Below are 20,671 nucleotides of genomic sequence, written 5' to 3'. Positions count from 1 at the left end.
GCATTCGTCAGTTTTCATGTGAAAGGGTTTTTGCTCTGGTCTCCTCTGTTTTTGCTTCCAATATTCACTATCTTGTCTGCAAGTAAATCCATACGAATCTACCTACAGCAGATAACATCGTCCGCTAAATTAAACAATTCTTGTTGCCCTTTATTCAGTGTGTGCCACTTATCTCCCCAGGTTTTTGGTTACCTCGTCATATTCAAATTATCTCATCATGCCCAATATAATAGTATGAATAACCAAAAGCTAACGTTACTTTTAATAACATCTACTTTGAACGAAATTGCATTTTTGATAGAAAGCAAAAAATGTTGTTCAATCGATACAACACGCAAACGCATATCTGTTAAAGTGCCCATAAACAACCAAATTGTTAAGATAAAAATAGAAATTTGATAATCATCAAATTATTGTAATAACATATCGATTGACAAGAATGATTGCATTATAAACAAAGATCCTGTATCTGCACTCTCTACATTGGAGAATATTTATAAATTGGATGAAAAGATATTGAATTGCAGGTGCAAATATTTCCGTATGCGTTGAATATGAAACTTGAAGATTTTTTTATCATTTTTATGAAATAAACAGATTTTTATAGATGGAAATCATTATTTTCCCTTTTTAACTCATCAATTTTGCATTTTTTGGGCTGAAATAAAAAATCGCCAACAAGGTCAGTCCTATGTGAGAAACTCGGTTTTCTACTTGTTTTTATTTTTGCTGATGAATATTGGAGAAACTTCATTGACATTCTCCTAATTTTTATTCAGTGAAATCGTTACTTCACTTTCAGTAACACGCCGGCACATATCGCCCTTAGCACTTCACCACTTTCTTTGTTATCTGTTTTTAGCTTTTTGCATCAAAAAAGCAAAAGCGACTCGCCCTTCTTCACAAAAGAATATAAGAATTAGCTTCTAATTAGGGTATGAATTCAAATATTTCGACTTTAATTGAAAGATCTTTCACCCTCTCAACATTTTTAATAATGAATTTGATTATTTAAATTTTTACACATATCTGAAAAATTGAAGATTACTTTGTCAGATTATATTGGCTACATTATATCGTTATAATACTTAAATCTCTGCTGCGGCAATCAGTATTATTCCAATGATTTTCTCCGGTGTTAGATTGAATATTAAAAGAACGAGACTACATATCTCCCTTTTTAGATCAGCGTCTATAGAAAGTTTTTTTTAATCAATTCGATTTTATATGTGTTTGGTATTGTTATCCTAGTAACGCAAAATAATTCAATTTTTAGTTCAACACAATTTTCTTTCCGATATCAAGTGTCTGCCAATGGAACATTTCCACTGCGCCCAACAAAACATGTTCACAGCACCTGTCGAAATAATCCAAAAGACCAGCCACAAACTGAAGAAATAGACAAAAGCGATCGTTGAGATTCTCCACCACTTAAGTGCATTTAACTAAGGTGTGCGTCAGCATATGGTTGCATCCTACAAGTTTAGCTAGCTAGTTCGTAGTAGAACGGCAGGTTCTTGGAACTTCTGTCCTTCACATATCATTATATAAGATATTTCGTATCTTATTTCTGCTGCCTCCCAACAGGATTGAATGAATAACAGATGCGCGATTTAATTGTTATACGTGAGGGAAAAACGCACTTGCATAGCCTGGTGACAAACTTCTCTAATCACTGGTTATCGGTACAATGCTCCTTTATTGTTCATGGCCTGAGGACTACAGAAATATCGCAATGATGATTGTGAAGGAATTTCACGAAGCTTAATATTTTGGTGCTTTTATTTCCTTCTGTTAAGGTCCCGCAAAGGCAAGTTTAACCACTAAAAGATACTAAGAAACCCAAACTAAATAGTCATGCGTTCTACTTTGATGGCATATATACCATTCTACATGAGATTTCCGTTGTTCAATCAAAATTTAAAATCTTGAGCCAAATCTTTACATGTAGTCGCTAAATCAACGACACCTCTAAACCAAGCAGACACACAGGATATTCGTCTCCCAGCACAGTGTTTTAAATTTTATGGTGGGAACAAATCATTGCGCATGTTCGACCGCCTTCGGTACCTGCGCAAGAAAAATTCCGCGCGTGCATTGGTGTGCTGCCATGTGCTTTATGGCTGTTTATGATTTGCTACATGAGATGGAGAAAAACACGCAAGAGAACCATCTAGGCTATCAACAGGGTTTACGTTATCGAATGACCAGAGTGGAACAAACCATGACGATTTGTATCACTCATGCGCTTGTGATTCGGTACACGAAATTCCATTCGAAACGTAGTAACAAACAAAAGATCTTAGACTCCGCCATCCCCTATATTTTTTTAACGAATACCTAATATGAATGGAAAAATTGACGGTTACAGTTTTCTAAACGATTCCTCCATTTTTCGGTCATATTCCCAGAATCACAAAACTCGATGCTATTTTGTAGAGCTTCTTTTTCTGCACATCAGTGATTAGGCTCCTTTTCAAGAAATAATCGAGATTATCGGATATATCGGCGTTTAAAGTTTTCTAAAAAATTTCTTTCTTGCAAAACTCCTAACTTATATACCATTTTGTAGGTGTTCTCTTCTAAAGCAGCAATAGCGCTCATTTCATCCTAATTCTAACCTACACAACCATCTCCGCCTACCTCTTGTCATCACTCGTACTACATGGAAATTGGAAACATGAAAACTTTGTTGGGGTAATTGTTTAATCCCTGCCATCCACGATCAGACCGGCCTGTCAGTGAAGCCTGAACATTTCGCAGTTAATCGGGGCCAGTTCGTGAGTGCGATCCAGCGGGCCTGTGAGCTCAGGCACCTGATGAGATTGGAAAACGATTCAGCTATCCGACTAGCCGGAAATGAGATCAGGCAAATCGGTTAGTGTATGCATTAATGCGCCCAGGCGTAACTGTCAGACCGGTTTGTGGAGATCAGAGAAATAAAAAGTGGTTCTTGGAAGAAACTTTGCTAGTTGTTCGTGGCTTTTGAGAGGAAAACGCTCAAATGATCATTGATCGAGGACAAAAATATTTTTTTTTTGTATTTTGCATTAACTAGGGGAATTCATCAAAATTTACTAACTAGGCTCAGAAAAGAGTGGCACTTTTTTCCAGGAATTAGCTATAGGAAATGCTAGAGAAACAATTTTAAGTTTTTTTTGGCAAACTAAGCATGTGTTCTCGAAAAGTTCATATGCTATATTATAGCTATATTTCGACAAGAGACCGAAAAATTACATAAATTTCAAGCAGTCCTGTCTGCTCTGTTTTCAACTCGCCATTGTACCTAGGCAGCTCTCACAACTGCCGTTTCTACTCTTTGTCTTATCCTTTCTTTAGTAGAGTTTCTCATTAGCAAATTTGAAGTCGATACCGAACTAGGCCCAAATGGGTTTCGTAATATCTTCCTACTTAACATTAAACAAAAAATCTCTGTCCCTCAAAGCATAACCTTCAGCAAGAGTCTAAACGAGTGTTTCTTCTCAACATTGCGAAAAGAGGGGCTATTATTACTATTCACAAAGCTTTTTGTTAATATTAAAGAAAAACGTAAACTATCAAGCTATCTTACTGCTTTCCTTTTGCTCTCATATCCTTGAAGGATGACAATCACTGGTTGGCAGCGAACTATGTGTAACTCATAGTACTCCTAAAATAGTAACATGGCTTTGTAAAACGTAGACCTACTGCAGGTGAGCTGTTGGTGTTTACCAACAGCAACAGAAGGTGCACAACATTTGCACTAATTTTTTTAAAGCCTTTGACCCAGTCGACCATTGGATACTTCTGTCCAAACTCGCTTCACTCAGTTTCCTCCATTAAATATCTCATGGTTCGCGTCTGATCTTGCAGAGTATCTTTTGATGGTTGCAAAATGTAGTTCTCTCCTTCTTCTGGAGCTCCTTAAGACTTGATATTACACTGCCTAGGTTGTCGATCAATTCCACTCCTTTCTCACATGCTCGTACTCCCTCTACACTGATAACCTTAAATAGTTTGCCCCTGACTCGTGTCCCTTGACTATTTTTCGAAACGATCCAACTGGTGTTCTGTGAACTGAATCTGTCACTGTTGTTCGCTCCTTATCACTCCAACTTGCTGTTCTTGCCCTCTTAGTAGTCAATCCGTATTACATCTAAAATCATTTCAAGACCTGGCTGTAACTTTCGATGATGTCTGATTGTAATCTTGCGGTATTCCTAGCAATTAAATAATTAGAAATAATTAGACAAATTTTGCTCTGACGCACGTGACAAGAAGATTGATGAAAAGAACGAGTGGTTCCCGAAATATTGTATTTGGGAATAAAATAAAAAAGCAGAAACCGTTCAATTATTTCAACGATATGCCCCAGAAAATTACCATTTTCCTTGACATTGTGAATTGTGATTTTAGAAGAGCTTATTCTTCCGAATCCATTCCAGATTTCTTTAGTACTATTAAAATCCTTGTTTAGGAACATCCTTGAATATTGCTCTGTGATTTGTTTGAATTGAATTGTTTGAATTGTGAATTATCGCGGTCTCGTTCTTAAAGCGGTGCAATGCAAGTTTACCCGATCCTTTTTTGGGAAAAATTTTTCCCGCACAGGCTATTTTTCATTTATAGTTTTCCTTAGATATAGGAAATTAATGGATTATGGTGTCTAAATACGGAAAGGAAGTTAGGTGTTTAGCAAACTAGGAAAAGGCCTGCTACAGTTAGTGAAACAGGAATGAAATTTTTACAACCATAAACTATTCGAGAACGCTGACAGAATAAAAGTTGATAACAAAACGTACGATATTTATATTTAAGAAGTAGGAGTAGGATCGATCCGAGAACGATCAATACTGACAAGAACATCGACTACTAAAACTTATTTCCTTTGCAATATGTATTTTTTTAACTCAATCTTTCGACAAATTTTGAATTTTTTATACCATTAAGAGAATTATATTTAGTAAATCTGTCAATACCTACGTAGTTCATTTGAGTTGACATTGGAATCCTCGCTAACAAGGATAACCACTTTTTATCCAGGGTTAGATAACTTTCTTCTTGGTTTCTTGGTTGATTTTTAGTGCTGACGTCGCCACCATATATTTTGTCTTGTCTTCATTGATGTGCAGCCCAAGATCTCGCGCCGCCTGCTCGATCTAGAGCAGACCTGTAGTTGGGTGGACTTACCGAGAATCATTCCCCTCGCATTTACCTCAGCATTACGGATCACTTTCTCCAGGGCCAGGTTAAAAAGGACGCATGATAGGGCATCCCCTCAACATCAAATCGCACTGGTCAAACGGGAAGAATAAAGATAGGAGACTACAACTTTGAAACAATTGATAATTTTTTCTATATAGGGTCGAAAACCACAACCGTTAATAGCTACGACAATGAAATCCGCGCACGGTTTTTGGCAGCCAACAGAGCCTATTTCAGTTTACAAAAACTGTTCCGCTCCAAACGTCTCACCATAGGGTCAAAACTCTTACTGTACAGGACAATGATCTTACCAACCCTCATGTATTCCTCGGAAACTTGGGTTCTTATCAAGAAAAATTGCGAACTCTTGGCCGCGTCCGAGAGAAAAATCCTCGGAAGAATTTGTTGCCCCCTACATGAGGATGGACGATTTCGTAGTCTACATAACGACGAAATCTCTGAGTGATACCATGAAAGTCAGGTTGTGGATAAAATCTGGCCGAATAGGTTGCGGCGGGCGGGTCACTTGATCCGTATGGATGAGTATGATCCAGCCCGGAAAGTTTCTAAGGGCAAAAAGAAGACGAGGCAGACCCTGCCTGAGATGGAGCGATGGCATAGGTCAGGACGCCAGACAGCTTTTAGGGATATCGAATTGGTGGACCTCGGCGCAAAACCGGGAATTCTGGAGTTCCTTATTAAGGAAGGCCTAGACCGGATACCGATTGTTGCGCCTTAGATGATGATAGATAACTTTTGTACGGATTCATTCGTTTATTGATTCACCGTCTCACAATTCTCCATTTGTATTTTAATTGTTCGATGAAGTATGCAATGACGAGTCCGGCGAGACTTATCTAATTTTCGGTTCGGTATGATGAAGTTAGCATCTGAAGCTACAGTAGTACAGCATATGAGAGTATTGGAAGCTCTAGATCGAATAAATGACCTTGGTCGTTTTAAAAGTTTCCCTATTATGATATGCACACACTAAGAAAGGGATATGCAGATTAACTTCGAAATCCATTTGCGATGGCAAATCGTTATCTACATCACGGCATTCTGATTATAAGAGAATATATTTACTGCGAAGTATGTCTTGATTGCGTTAAGCAGCAAATTCGCTGGATGCCAAAACTTAACAAGTAAAGCAGTTCCATTCCGGTGTACCTTTCTTTACGTAGATAAGACGACCACTTGTCATTTTAATAAGGTAACCTTGACAATTTTTTGGTGCATTTCTCTTTGTCAAAAATGTCACCTCCGGCGCATTTTAGTTACTTGTCAGAAATAAGTGTATTTCGCTGGTTTTCATTCCAAAAGCAATCACATATTTCCAATCATTTTTGAATAATTGTGGTAATGACAGATAACATCCTAAAATGTTCCGCAAATCGGTATATGTACTATGCCTTACTTTTATAGTTTCATGCAAAAGGAATATTTTCGATATAAATTTGCCACAAAGTTCGTATCTGTAAATATTTTGACACTTACCATAACAATACAACAACCTGGAAATTTTATTCTATTCGTATTATTCACAAACCAGACGTCACATCTCTGATCAACATCTTCACATTGTACTGTGAGCAAACATCAGTGCCAGATACTTTGTAGAAATGTGTAGATGTGAAGTGAGGATGCTAGTAGACAAAGTGCGCATCCTTGCTGGGTATTTGATAAAAAAGAAAATTTCAATATAATCAAATTTGCAGCCAACACATATGAGAAGGCTCGCCTTATCAAATATTTATTTTTTTTATGCTTACAAATTTTCTTTAATTCATTTCTTTGATATAACTCAACAAAGTAGAGCAGAATGTCTCTTGTTTGTTTATGCGTTTGTTTTGAAGACAACGCATTGTAAAAAATCTTGGTCATAGGAGGAGAAACAAATTGATTATTTATGTACAATGGCAAGAAAGATGAAGAGAATCGTCATATTTTTTAAGAAATCGTAAACAAAACAATATCCAAAAGCTGCAGACATCAGAAATACAAAATTGGATCCTCACCAGATTCTCCTGAGTAGCTCTCTGAGTATACGCGGTATTATGGATGGAATTATGAAAAATTGTAGAATTTCAACCCCTGCTTAGTAGAATGTAAAGATTTACTGTGAAGGAACCACAATAAGTATATAGTGATTGGTGAGTAAAGGACTTCATAGGTTTCTGGTAACAATTATATGATATAGTAAAACTGTGGTTAGATGGAAATCAAATTCTAGACACACAAAAGTTTTATCATTAAGCCATGTCAAAGTACACATTTACATTAATATAGCCGTAAATATGAAAAAGAAAGTAGAAAAATTAGCCAAAAACTGTTTGCTGTCCAAGATCAACAGCATTCACACAGCAAATTAGCTTTCTGAGAAACTTGCACTTTTTCTCCTGCCTCAAAATTCTACGGCTATTCCCTGGTCATCCTGGAATAATCCGCGATGGAGTTGTCCCCCTTTCTCAATATGTGACCTATTCATTGCCATCAAGTTCATGGGATCCGGTCCATAGACCGATGAATTTATTTATTTTGTATTATTTTAAGCGAAGCACCACGATAACTGGACGCAAATATAAGTTGAAGAACGCTTGGAACTTTGCGGTAACCGTTGCGATCATTTCTCATGTGCTGTTCTCTTATAGCTATCCAGCGAGAACATCGACACAAAATAACTTCAACTTGAGCTTAATGTTGAGTTAGCTGCCTTCCCAAATTATAAGATTTTGGATAATACAGTGAAGACGGACTTAACACTCTTCATATATCAACTTCGGTGCTACCGTCAACAAAAACAACCCTGTTTCTACATCCAACTGTCCGATAAACTCGATATCCTGCCTATTAATGCGAACAGGAAGAGTGCGATAATCCATCAGACAGAAAACCTTAACTTTATTGGTATTTGCCTTAAATTAGACTCTGTGAGCTTCGTTCTCCAACTCCAGAAACACAGAGACCAAGGCCTATGGCTCGGTGATAAGGCAGCAGATGTTACCATCGTATTCGAGGTGCTCAAGGATTGGAAAAATAGTACTTTGGACTGAAGAGGAAGTTCGATGCGAATTTACTAAAAATGGTGGTTCAACAATTCATGCCAAATTCAAACATTAATACATCCTTTCAGAGTTGAACATATATGACATTATTGAGACGACGCATATATTCACGTATCCTTCAATAGATAAGGTATTTAAGGGTGGAAAATAGGGACCAGCGATTTAGTCCAGGGCAGAGGTAACTCATCAGATGTCTCATCTCTGCCCTGGGGTCAGCGTCACCAAAAGTGGCAACAGGTGGAAAACGCTCCTTTCTTTTATCGCTAAAACACGACAAAGGTGCGAATTATATCCAAGTTAAACCGTAAATAGTTTGAGCCTAAGTTAGGCTAAAGCTAGATTATTGTTTTGGTATGAGGGACCCTAAGTCCACATCCACTTGGTGTTGGACCGGACCAAATGGAGAGCAACTTACTATCAGATTTTTTGGTCCACGGACCCCTCGTTGGGTGATATACCCAAGCATTCAAGAAGAAGGACTAACGGTTTCGTCCAGGGCAGAGGCAATTCATCAGACGCTGCCTCACCTGTGCCCTGGGAGCAACGTGACCGAAAATAGCAACAGGTGGAAAACGCTCCTTTATTTTATCGCAAAAACACGACAAAGGTACGAATTATATCCAAGTTAAATCACCAAGATTTGAGCCTAAGCTGGGGTGGAGTAATACCAACCGCAGAGAATATTAAGACCTTTGCAATTAGTTCATGCTATCCTGAGATTGAGCCTTCTCATTTTCTTTTGTCACTATTTCAAAATCATTTTCTTTAATCGGTTTCTTAAGCTTCTCCGCTTCCCGTCGACTTTCAGCGCTATCAAGATCAAACATTTATATTGTGAAGCATTGAGGAGCGTGCATGCCAAGAACTCTTTTCACTTCTGACCAGTTATGAATAGTTATTGCCAGAGAAGTGCGCTTGTTTATTAATTGCAGTCGTCAATTGCCTGCTGATATCAATTGGTTAATATGACTAAAACAGATGGGGAAACAGAAAATTATTTTATCCCATGTATTGTGTAAATCAATGAATAGTCTGTTTATGATACTCGATTTTCCCACCTACCATACTCCCTCGGCGCTTATTTGCAGGTGCCTAACAAAACTTATTTTTACGAAAGGTGTAGAAACGTTGGAGGAATGCCGAAAACGTGTATTGCTCTTGATAGGGTTTACATGATGCTAAATAAACAATTTTCCAAGAAACTATTTTTTCATTTTGAATTCACAGACTTTTCAGACTTGTAGTAGTATATACTGTAGTATATAGGCATCCCTGATCACAGAATATGTAAGCTCATGATAAAGGAGCGATTCATACATATGATTGCCATTAACCACTTGGTGGTGTATAGTGTGTCAACCATACCTACGCGTCATCGTTACCGGTTATCTGAAATGCGCTTCAGCTCCCCCTACGATTTCCTGAGACGTCTGCACTCCTTTTCAACTGTTCTGCGCCAAGTGCCCTTGGGTCGACTTACTTGTCGGCCGTCTTGGGAGAGTGGGTAACATTATATTGCCAATAATGCATTGTCGCCCCTTCTTAATGTATAACCTATCAACCACCTATCCACCGTCGACAGAAACCACGTTTCCTAGATATACAAATGGATCGAAGTAGTACAGATAAGCAGAGTCCAATGACCAATTCGACTGACAACCTTGACTTTGTTGGTATATCTTCGGCCCAACTCTACAGCCTCTCTTTCCAAATCCATAGCTATTTGGCCAGAGTCCATGATCCCTGTGAGATGTCATCATCGTAGTCGAAATATTTAAGGAAAGATGTTATAACCCATAGAACTCCTTCGCGTCCTCCGAACAAGATATCATGAAACGCGTTACCGATAACAAGAAGAAATACGATTCATGAAAAATGCATTCCGCTTTGGATCTTAAAATCCTCGGAGACTTTACTTCGATGCAGTACGTGACCTTTTGCATCCTTATATGTAGCCCTAATAATAGCTCTTATCTTTTACGGAATGGCCCTCTTGTGTAGAGCACAGTAGATAAAGGCCTTGTTTGACGAAATCGATGAAAAGCAGGTGCAGTTCCAAAGTGATCCTGGTGTGTGGATCTGGTCAATGCAGGAGGATCCGAAACGGAGAGCTGAGATGTTTTTGGTGCGTTCCAGGATTATTTTAGTTATTATCTTTGCAGCGGCAGAGGGAACGCAGATACTCCCAATTGTCACACCCAAAACGGGTACTCTTGTTTGGAATTTTAGCGATTATCTTTTTCTTCCACTCTCTGGGAAAGATCTCGGATTCAAAGCCCTTATATAAAAGGAGAGATTTTACTGAGAACGACTAGATTTCACTGAATCCGAACTGTTAACTAGGTTACCATGACAATATTGATTCTGAATGAGGCAACTGTGCATTTAATCTAATTCATCTCAATCTTTTTTTCGCAAGATTACAAGTTACTGCAACACCTTTATTTTTTAACAACCCAATGTTTTAAAAAAAGACACTTTTTTTAATCTACGGCTTTATCTGGGTTTAATACTCAAAGCGTAAAAAGTGCACCAGTTGTTGCCGCCGTACATTTCCATGCATAATTCTGATCACTTACTTTAGTATTTAACCCTCTTTCTCTTTTCAAAATATGAAGAGGTCATCTAATTCTTTCTATTTTGTAAAGAAAAAGAGCAACAACTTTATATAAAGCAAGAAAATTAGATTTTCATTGGCTGACATCGAAAACATCCTCATTTAGAACTTTACACTCTCGCCCTCATCTCATAGATTAGGTATACTTGCTCCAAAATTAACCGCCTATATATTTGCTTTCCTGTTTTATTTTTATGATTGCTATAAACCGCCATGATAATGCTCATATTATAATTGAAAACCTGAGTTATTCCCTTTAAATCTTTGTAACTAATTGATTTCTTTTTTATTTTAGGCGGAAATGATGGAAGATCCACTGATTATCCTACCACCAACATGTAAACGTGATCCATCGTTAGACATTCCATCAAAGAAATCGAAAATCATCGATGAATCATATTTACTTGAATATCAGCGGTATCAGGCGCTCCTCTATGCCCAAGCCCACTATGCACAACACGAGCAATTATCCGCATTTCGACCTTGGACCCCGAAGCCAACTCTCCTTCATTTGCCATATAGTACAGTGGCTGCAGCAGCGGCCGCTAACTTGCCATATCTAAGTCAAGAACCTCCCGTGTTGCAAAATCCTGAACGTGTTGTTCGGCACACCGAAAGTGAACGTTTTGAGAGAACATTTCAGCCAAATGTTGCATTGGCACCGCGCAAAAATTTTCTATCAAAAGAACGTGAACGCGAAAGGGAACGGGAACGTGAACGTGAGCGAGAAAGGGAAAGGGAACGTGAACGGGAAAAGGAAAGAGAGCGTGAGAAGGAAAGAACTAATGCTGCCATTACAAATCTCATTGATACTGAAATACAAATAAAACAAGAACGGCCAAGCTCGCCTGAAATTATTGCACAATCATCACCTGAAGAAATGCGTTTAGCTTCACCAACAAGCAATAATCATCAGTCAACAATCGGTCTTCATTCACATCGCCCGCATCAAATTCATCAGCCACACCGACTCCATTTACAACAACAACAGTCGCCCCTGAGCCAATGTACAACAACAACTTTGTCGTCAGCGCTTCACCAACAGCAGCATAATAATACGCCATCAGCGCCAGTAAGCCCTGAAGAGATTTCAGGTTCGAATGAGATTACCTCATCAACATCACCGGCACCGAATACAACAGCCACTAACCTTAGTTGTAACAACAGTGCCCCCAGTACCCCGACACCCGCAAACCATCAACACCATCAGGATCAACAAAAATCGTCAACACCAACAGCATTGATGTTGACTACGATCAGTCAAAATCACCAGAAAACTGCCGAAAATAACAATATGAGTGTCTGTGTACCAAGTCGTATTCATCACATTAATAATAATCTAAGTAATACTAGAATACGTTCACCAACACCGCCATCGATACGAGAGCAATATAAATATAATAACTTAAGCGTTGCAAAGCAGCATCTCCAACAAAGAAATGTTCTGCAACACCAACAGCAATCGCCGCCACAGTCGACAACAGCATCATCATCGTCTACTTCATCGTCAAAAACATTGTCGTCTTCCAATGTACTAGTTAGTGGTGTAAATAATGGAAGCATTGGTGTAGGAGGCGTCGTTGTAAAGAACCTGAGCAATGGGATTTCGCTGGGCGGCAATCCCGAGTTTGAGTTGTCTACCGACACCGACGATGATAGTTTGACTGGCGAACCAGATAGTAGTAACATGCCACCTGGCCCATGGGAGTTGGCTTCTGACGCACTGAAAGACACTCGACCAAATGAAAGGGATAAAATCCTTCACATAATAAGGACCCTCATGAATGAAAACGCGCAATTGCGGCACTGTGGTGCAGAGAACGCGAGGCTTTTGGAAGAACTCCGAGTTCGTGATGAGCAGATTGCGGAACTGAGGCAAGAACTGTATCATAGATTAATGTTAACATCAACAACAATTACAACGAAACCCCTTGGCGACAGAAGATCGCCAACCCCACTCATATTTAATAATGAGCAAAAATTTGCTGAGACATCCTCCAGCGTGGGTAGCGTGATAACCAAGGCTGAAAGTTGCTGTCCCGTATCGCACAATGACGTTACAATTACTCCAACGTTCAATTGCAACCATCCTGTCCAACGCCTCAAATCTGAAACGGAGCCAATCAAGGTACCGTTGAAGAAATCATCACGCCGCAGCCCCGAAGATACTGTGGTCGTCCTCAATCACCACCACCGCGAAGTTGGCGGTGGCGATTCTAAAGTCCTTCAGGAATCCAACATCAACAAAGCAATAATACCAACGTCATCCTCAACCTCATCGTCATTATCATCGAATACAACGATAAATAGTAATAACAATCAACCACAATCGTCGCCTGTATCGCAGCAACCTTCACCAACAACCACCACACCAACGACGGTTGCATCATCATCTTCATCAACAGCCGACTCGGGTGAATTCGAATCACCTGCAGGAAAACCACAACAGCGTCAACAATCGCTTCACCAATCGAGCGGTGCAAGTATTAAATGCGATTGAGTAGTGAAGAGGTTTAGTAAGTTTCTGATAAGTTCTTGTTAAGTTTTACTCTCTTCTCCTACATTATAGGCTGATTATAGTTGTTAGTGTAGATATGTGATTAGTTACTTTTTAAATCGTCCCTGCATTATTCTCATTTGTCTCTCCACATTCATGCCTGCCATTTTTCTCTTTACAAATATTTGTGAATTTTTTTAAAGCTAAATCAGCTTTTTTGGTTGTTCGCTTTTTTAATAAAAATTTTAGTTGGTTAGATGTAAATCTAGTTGTTGAATTCTTGTTAGAGCTTATTTTCTGTGAAAATAAGATAACGAATTTCGGGGAGTGTGGAAGAGGGTAATATAATTTTTTAGTATGATTTTGTCTTGTAGTTAGGAATATTAGATGGAGACTAGGTTTTAAAAGGAAATACACTTTATATTCTTTACAATTCACCCATCGATGCTGAGGTGATGAGACGGTACCCAGGAACTTCCTACTGAAGGTTCACTGTGGGACAATTTTTATTATTAAGTATTTTCACATAGTTTGGAATTGACTGCTTATGTTTTAAAAATTCAATTGGAAATTTCGTCGGAATATTCACTCTGTTCAAAAATGTAAAATATATAGTGCCAAAGAATGAGATGTCAAAAGCGAAACAAGAATTCCTCAAATGAACCTTTTCTTTCTCCCAAGATGATTAGTATATTTTGTTCCACTGCCTTCGTCAAGTCATAGCATGAATTCTTTGTTATTATCTCCTTTTATTGTTTCATGAAAACCCACCAAATTTTCCAAATCAGAAATCAAATGAAATGCTAATCTAGACAAGTGTTTCAAATATATTTTCAGTACTTTATTCAAAAGTGAATTTAATCGTATTATTTGTATCAAACCGAGATTGAGCGTGTCGCAAATACAGTAAACAATGACGACATTGACAAAAGTCAAGCCCCAATATTTTAAAGTAAGATTTAAATATAACTCTAATAGTAAGCTGGAGAGTTAGACGAGCAGTCAGTTCACTTTTTGGGTATCAAAAATATATGTACAATCTTTTTCAAGAAGAAAAAATAAATTTTAGGGAAACCGAAACCTCTGTGAAACAATTTCAAAAATATTAATGTATAAATATAATTAATAATACTTAAAAGTAAAATTACGTTTAAGGATAATTTATTTAGAAGGTAGACTTTAAATAAAAAATCTTTGAGATAATTAGTCACAAAGTGACAGGAGTTTTATTATAAAGTATATTAACTATAATTATACTACTTCAGATTACAAATTAAAATGGAAAAAAGATATAAATAAACAAAGTGTAAACAGTTTAAATTAAACACAGTAGCAATGTCAGAGAAAGTAAACAGGCAAATATAAAATATTTCGAAACAAAACGGATAACACACAAGCTCCGGCTTTTGCAGTGAAGCAGCATCAAATATTATATTATCGAAAAGTTCATAATGGAAATTATATTAAAAAAATTGAATCTGCGAAAAATAAACAAGGCCCACAATTTTTTTCAAATAAATAGAACAGCATGCAGTAATTATGTTAATAGAAACAAACGAGAATATAGTTCACAAACAAGTAATAACGATTAAAATTAAATAAAGATCACATGATTCTATTCAATTCATATAAATATATAAGTATTTTAAGGTGAATGAATCAATATACATTACAAAGACAAGCGATTCAACGAACAATCAAATTGTTCTACGAGTCATTAACACAATTTACTTATAATGCTAGTGAGTAAACATAGAAATTTTTGAATGTACATTGCAGTTTTCTTTCGGTTTTTAATGAAAATTTCAAATTATTCTTGAAATTTGTCGTGCATGAAGTAATTCTGAGGCAAAGTAAGAATGTGATTACTAAAGCTTTCAAAAGTGTTTCTTGGTTTTACTTAAAATTTTCCGTTGTTTCCCTCTTCAGGAGTATTTTTATAAAATTCGAAGAGAGTAAATAGAATCGATATAGACAACTGTTGTTTACGATATTTAGAGTTGAAATAAATATATTGAACTTAACTTATTTGGAAAACTGAACGGAATAAAGAGCCACGATGTAATTTGTAAATGTAAACTTTTATTGTCTCATGAAAGTATATTTTTCATAGTGGTTTCATCATCATCATGTTAGGCTTTTTTTGGAAACTTATGAAAAAATTAAGATGATCATTGTCAGAAACATTTCTATGGATAAACCATAAATTGATATATTTTTCCCGATTTTTTTACTTCATTTTATGCACCAGTTCTCTATAGTTCCCTTTTGACTTCTCTCTGGGTGATTCGCTCAATTCAAATGAACTTTTCAATTTATTTGAAGCCAGTGCTGGGATTTGGGGTTTTTAACGATTCTTCCGACCATGTCATTATCTGAAAATTCATTGGGCTCAGTTGTTTTTCATATTCGAGACCTAATAAGTCTTCAATTTCACAACTGAAACTGTGGTTACGTTCTTGGTACAGTTACAAAAATCTGGAAATAACAAGTCAGGAAACCGGAATCTGGAAGCTTCAGGCATGAAAGGTTTTATGTTTCGTCATATGAGGAATTTCGAGCGCATGGCTATTCCACATAATAGAGCTGCATTATGACTTATTTTCTTCATTGTCTTCTTCTCTTCATCTCCTTACTTTCCGCCTGATGGTCTACGAACCATTTGTTCATTAGTAAAATGTTCAAAGCCATGATCATTGGCATTACAATTAACCTACTCAACAATGTTCCCTTCATCAACGCCACTTTCCCCAATAAATTAAATTAACTAGATCACAGGCAGAAACTTTTTCTTCATCTTTTTTATCTGCAGGCTATTCCAAAGTATCTTCTACATTTGCCAAAAATTGACGAGACGTTGTTTGACCATCATCAACCCGTCTGATGCATTGAAACAAGGGTTCCTTGGCTCATCTATTCCAAAAATGGCGCATTAAGTTCTTCATATGTGCTCAATTTTATACATGTATGGTTGCTATGCATTGTATGGCATTACCCGCGATGGAGTTGTTACCCTTCCTTAATGTGTGACTTATTATTCTGATCAACATGTCAGCATCTGGTCCGTATGTCGAGCAAGTTCTTCATTAGCTATTTGCTAAGCCAGCACCCCCCGATGACACGACATAGATTGAATTAATGAAAACTTGGAGGTTTTGAGTAATACTGGTTGATGCAAGTTACATTAATTTATCTTCTTCCCGTCAGAGAATTGTTTCATTAATTCGAATTTCGCTTGAATTGATAAAGTTCCTTCTTCCTCAGTCGGTGTCCCGTTCAAAAGCGGGGTCGGCGCAACTTGATCGTTGCAGCATTTTGTTTTGTCGAAGGCCTGATCTAGATGCAACCGCGAGGCTTTTAAATCACCATCCAGCGTATCAGGCCCCCGATATTTCGGCCGGCGTTTTGGTCTTTTCCCATGGACTTCGATGTTTCAAAGTAAATTCTCGTTAACACGAAGTATGCCTCTCGCTATTTTTCGACCATCAGTGCACGCCCACATCGATCGCGAATATTCTCATTTCGGACGTGATCATCATTGATTGTGACTTAAAATCACGATAAAATACAATACATAAAATACATACAAACATAAAAGCACAAAAGCAAGAATTAAGTTAACAAAACCTAAAATAATATGAGTGAAAAAATGAAAATGCCCGGGAGGAGGGATTTCTCTTTTCGCTGGCTGTTGAGTAGTATATAGCCCTCCTGACCTCTGAAGTGGTAGAGTGAGAACAGTATGTATCGACTACTAAGAGTTAGAACAAATAATAAGGGTGGATAATTGAGAATTTACTGTATAAAGTAAAAAGTCCTCGGACGCACTAAAGTTCGACCCTTCCCGACGGCTATCAACAAAACAGTTGATACTTGCACAGTATCTGGTTCGTCCCGCATGCTTATGTGCGTGTGTTGATCTCAACTGAGTTATACATCGCGTTTAATTTTCGCGATATTACATTTCTCCATAATTGCATTTGCCACCATCGCATGCTGTTATCAGGGCTTTGTAAAATCTTTTTACATTAACTATGTGGGATAGTTAAATAGGAGTTTAGAAATTTAGCAAATGTAGTACTTAAAAATGAAAGCGAATGAAGAACATGTCTACAAATTGTGATTGGGGAAGATAGCTAGTGATTGGCCAAAAGTTTCAGCCATTGAAAATTCAGGATGATGGACGAGCCCTTGAAATTTCTGGTTAGTGTGCGGTATGTGCTCTAATAACGGCTTTGTACCGAGGCCCTGGCGTATGCCATCTTTCCATCGGAGGTAGAGTCTCCGACATCTCTTTTTTCAACTCTATATAACAGAGTTTGGTCATCTAAATCCCTACGGCCTGTTAAGCGAAATTTTACCCACAGCCAAATGGTAGTTATGTCGCCAGGGCAGTAAACAGTAAATTCGACTCGAGCGAAAATTATGCGGAAAACGGGGACCGGGGGGAAAACTATACCGCCTGGGCTGAAAATTATGTGAGCTCCTTTATTATCTCTTTTTCTTTCATTGAAATTTCTTTTCCGAGCCCCTCGTCAGGCCTGGATATCGCTTATTAATTTCTTGGTTGCTACGGAGTTATCCATTCTTTTGGAGGGTGCCAAAAATTCGTCAGTAGCGGAAAGCGGTTAAGAATTTTCAATTTCTTTTGCTAAGAGCCCTAGTCTTCGAGGAATACATGAGGACTTGGGAGACCATGCACGGATTTTGTTATCGTAGCTGTTATTGATTCTGATTTTCGTTCCTAGGTAGAATAAATTACCAACGGATTAGAATTTATAGTCCCCTCTCTTTGTTATTGCAGTGGACCAATACTATGGATGCTATTTTTGTTTTTGATGCTGAAGTCTCCCCCGTGTATTTCGTCTTCACTCTTCTTGGTGAAGACAGTTTGCTCATCTCGGGGTGTTCTTCCCATTATGATAATATTGTCAGCATTGGCCAGCATTTGGGTGGGTTTGAAGGGAATGATGCCATTAGCACTCACTTCAACGTCGCGAGTCACTTTTTTAAGGTGAGGTTGAAAAGAATGCATCATATAGCATTCCCTTAAAAGTGACCCATGTTGATGATGAAAGATTTCGAGGGTGATCCCAATACTTCTATCTCGCCTCACACGTTATCCAGCCTTGCTAATTTTGTCGGGGTATCGAATTGTCTCATTTTCATGTAAAATTTCACCATGGTTATGCTATCATAGGCGGCATTGAAATCAATGGTGTAGCTGGTGACAACATTCCAACCGTTTTCCATTGAATGCCTTACAGTGAACACCTGATTTACTTCCGATTTGCCTCTTTAGTATGGGCCAATGATTTTCTGAGCATATAGAGCTATCTGGCCTAGTCTGATAGCGGTAAATATCTCATAGTTAATAATCAGCTACGTGATACTTCGGATGTAATTCCATCAGCTTCAAATGATTTATGGTTCTTAAGCCGATAAATTTAATAAAATACCGACCGTTTTTTCGTGCATGGGGGTGGTAGCATTAACTCGCTAACATTCTGGTTGTTGGGAAATTCAAAAGAATATTCAGCTCACCGCTCCAATATTTCCATGCGACAAAATCGGATCAACCTACTAACTTTTTGGTAAAACTTGGTTTTGCATGACTTTCTTTTTCTGTCTATGAAATTTCTTCTTCGTTCAACGGAGTTCGTGGTACTTGTGCCTACGTTTTTTAAGATTGTCCAATGCGCAGTATTCTTCTATTCCGCTTAAAAAACTGTACCAATGATAAGCATCTTGTACACAGGTAGGTCAACCTCGTTATTATTCCAGATTCGCCCTTCCGAACGTTATTTTATGGGGTCTAGTATGGTAAAATTTCTTGCCTCAAGCCGTATACTGCTCATGCTTCACTGCCATGTAAAAACATTGACATGAGGAGATATTTCAGTGATGTGGTTCCCTTTGCTAGTAAGTTCTCTCGCGCCCTCTGTCATTAAAGCTGAAATGAAGTCACCAACGTTAAAGTAAAACATCGTCAGTCACGATGTTTCTAGCGAAAAGGTTAAAGAATCGAAACGCAACACTATCTCCGTCGCTAGTAGTAGTTTTTATTTTGCAATTACCAAGAATTTCGAAAGCAGCTTGTTCCCTTCTTCATCTTAATTCACGGCTTGCCTAGTTGGTGCCGTGTTTGGATCATAAATTTGATCTTATTTTCTAAGTTTCTTAAAGCTATAAATTTGCTTTCTGATTGTATGCAAATAATTCTTTTGCTTCTAGTATATTCTGTTACATTATCAACACATGGTAATCTTTGAAAATCGGGTGGTGTGCGACCTATGGCATATTTCAGAAGTACATAGACACAGCATTAAGACAAAGGATTACACCCCCTTACTTTAAATCTGATTAAAGGTGAACATAATCAGGTCTTCTGTTTAATAATTTGATCTGGGATTCCATAGCCATCATTGTTATAATATTTCAGTCATTTGTCCATTTTCAAAGTAGCTGGTTTATCAACTCGTTTTTATTGCTTCTCTGAGATGAGTCACGCCAATTGCTTCGAAGCTTTCAAGATTTTTCTTCATAAGGTTAGCCCGGGTGGAGTTGAGAGGCTCTTAAATCATTGACTAGCAGGACATGTAATCGTCACTTTGTGTCCTTTGCCATCGATTTGGTTCATTTTAGCCACCAAGTTGTCATCAGTGTGGATAACACCGTACCGTCGAAGGCGCTATCTCACAACTTCTTAACGATAGTTACGATACTACAATAATGCCATTTAAGGCGTCCATTGATACGGCGATCGCAAGGTACATAACTTGCAGAACAACCCTTTTTCCAGATTACGATGAGAGTACTGATCCCGATTTTGGGCAGGTCGCTGCTACTAACAGTGATTAGGCCGATCCGGTCGTCAAAAGATCTTTTTACATTAAATTCGATTCAATGTCTGTCTGTCTGTCTGTCACACGCACTTCTCTCCAAAACGGCTAAACCGATCCGAATAAAATTTGGTGGACAGATGGGAACTACGAAATCCCACGCATACAGTGAGTGGCATAAATTTAGGTGGAGTTTAAAGAGGGGCTCCCCATACATGCAAAGGGGGGATTCAAAATTTTTTTTCACCGGATATAGTTGTGTAGCATCAAATGAAAGGTCCCAATTTGTACTTTCCGAAACTGACATTAGTTTTGGCATAAATTGAAAAGTGCGTGAGTATGGAGTCAAAATGTACGCACTTGAAGTGAGACAGGACTCATTTTCGGAAACTACCCAACCTAAAAATCCGAAAAAAATCAGGTTGGTGCGAATAGATGAAATCTAGGCCTCAAAATATGTCCCATT

General features: G+C 38.0%; 1 protein-coding gene across 1 annotated transcript in view; it reads left to right on the top strand.

Annotated features, from left to right (window-relative positions):
• The window catches only part of LOC119650354 (uncharacterized protein DDB_G0281025), a 386,565-nt gene extending 366,191 nt beyond the window's left edge, over positions 1-20,374 (top strand). The window contains exon 2 of the mRNA XM_038053040.1: positions 11,162-20,374. Coding sequence (XP_037908968.1) covers positions 11,162-13,366 — 2,205 coding nt within the window. The 3' untranslated portion in view covers positions 13,367-20,374. The remainder of the gene's footprint in view (positions 1-11,161) is intronic.
• The last annotated feature ends 297 nt before the right edge of the window (positions 20,375-20,671 follow it).

Source organism: Hermetia illucens, chromosome 1, assembly GCF_905115235.1.
Source record: "Hermetia illucens chromosome 1, iHerIll2.2.curated.20191125, whole genome shotgun sequence".
In the NCBI taxonomy this organism is placed as follows: Eukaryota; Metazoa; Arthropoda; class Insecta; order Diptera; family Stratiomyidae; genus Hermetia; species Hermetia illucens.
This window is presented reverse-complemented; position numbering and strand designations above follow the sequence as displayed.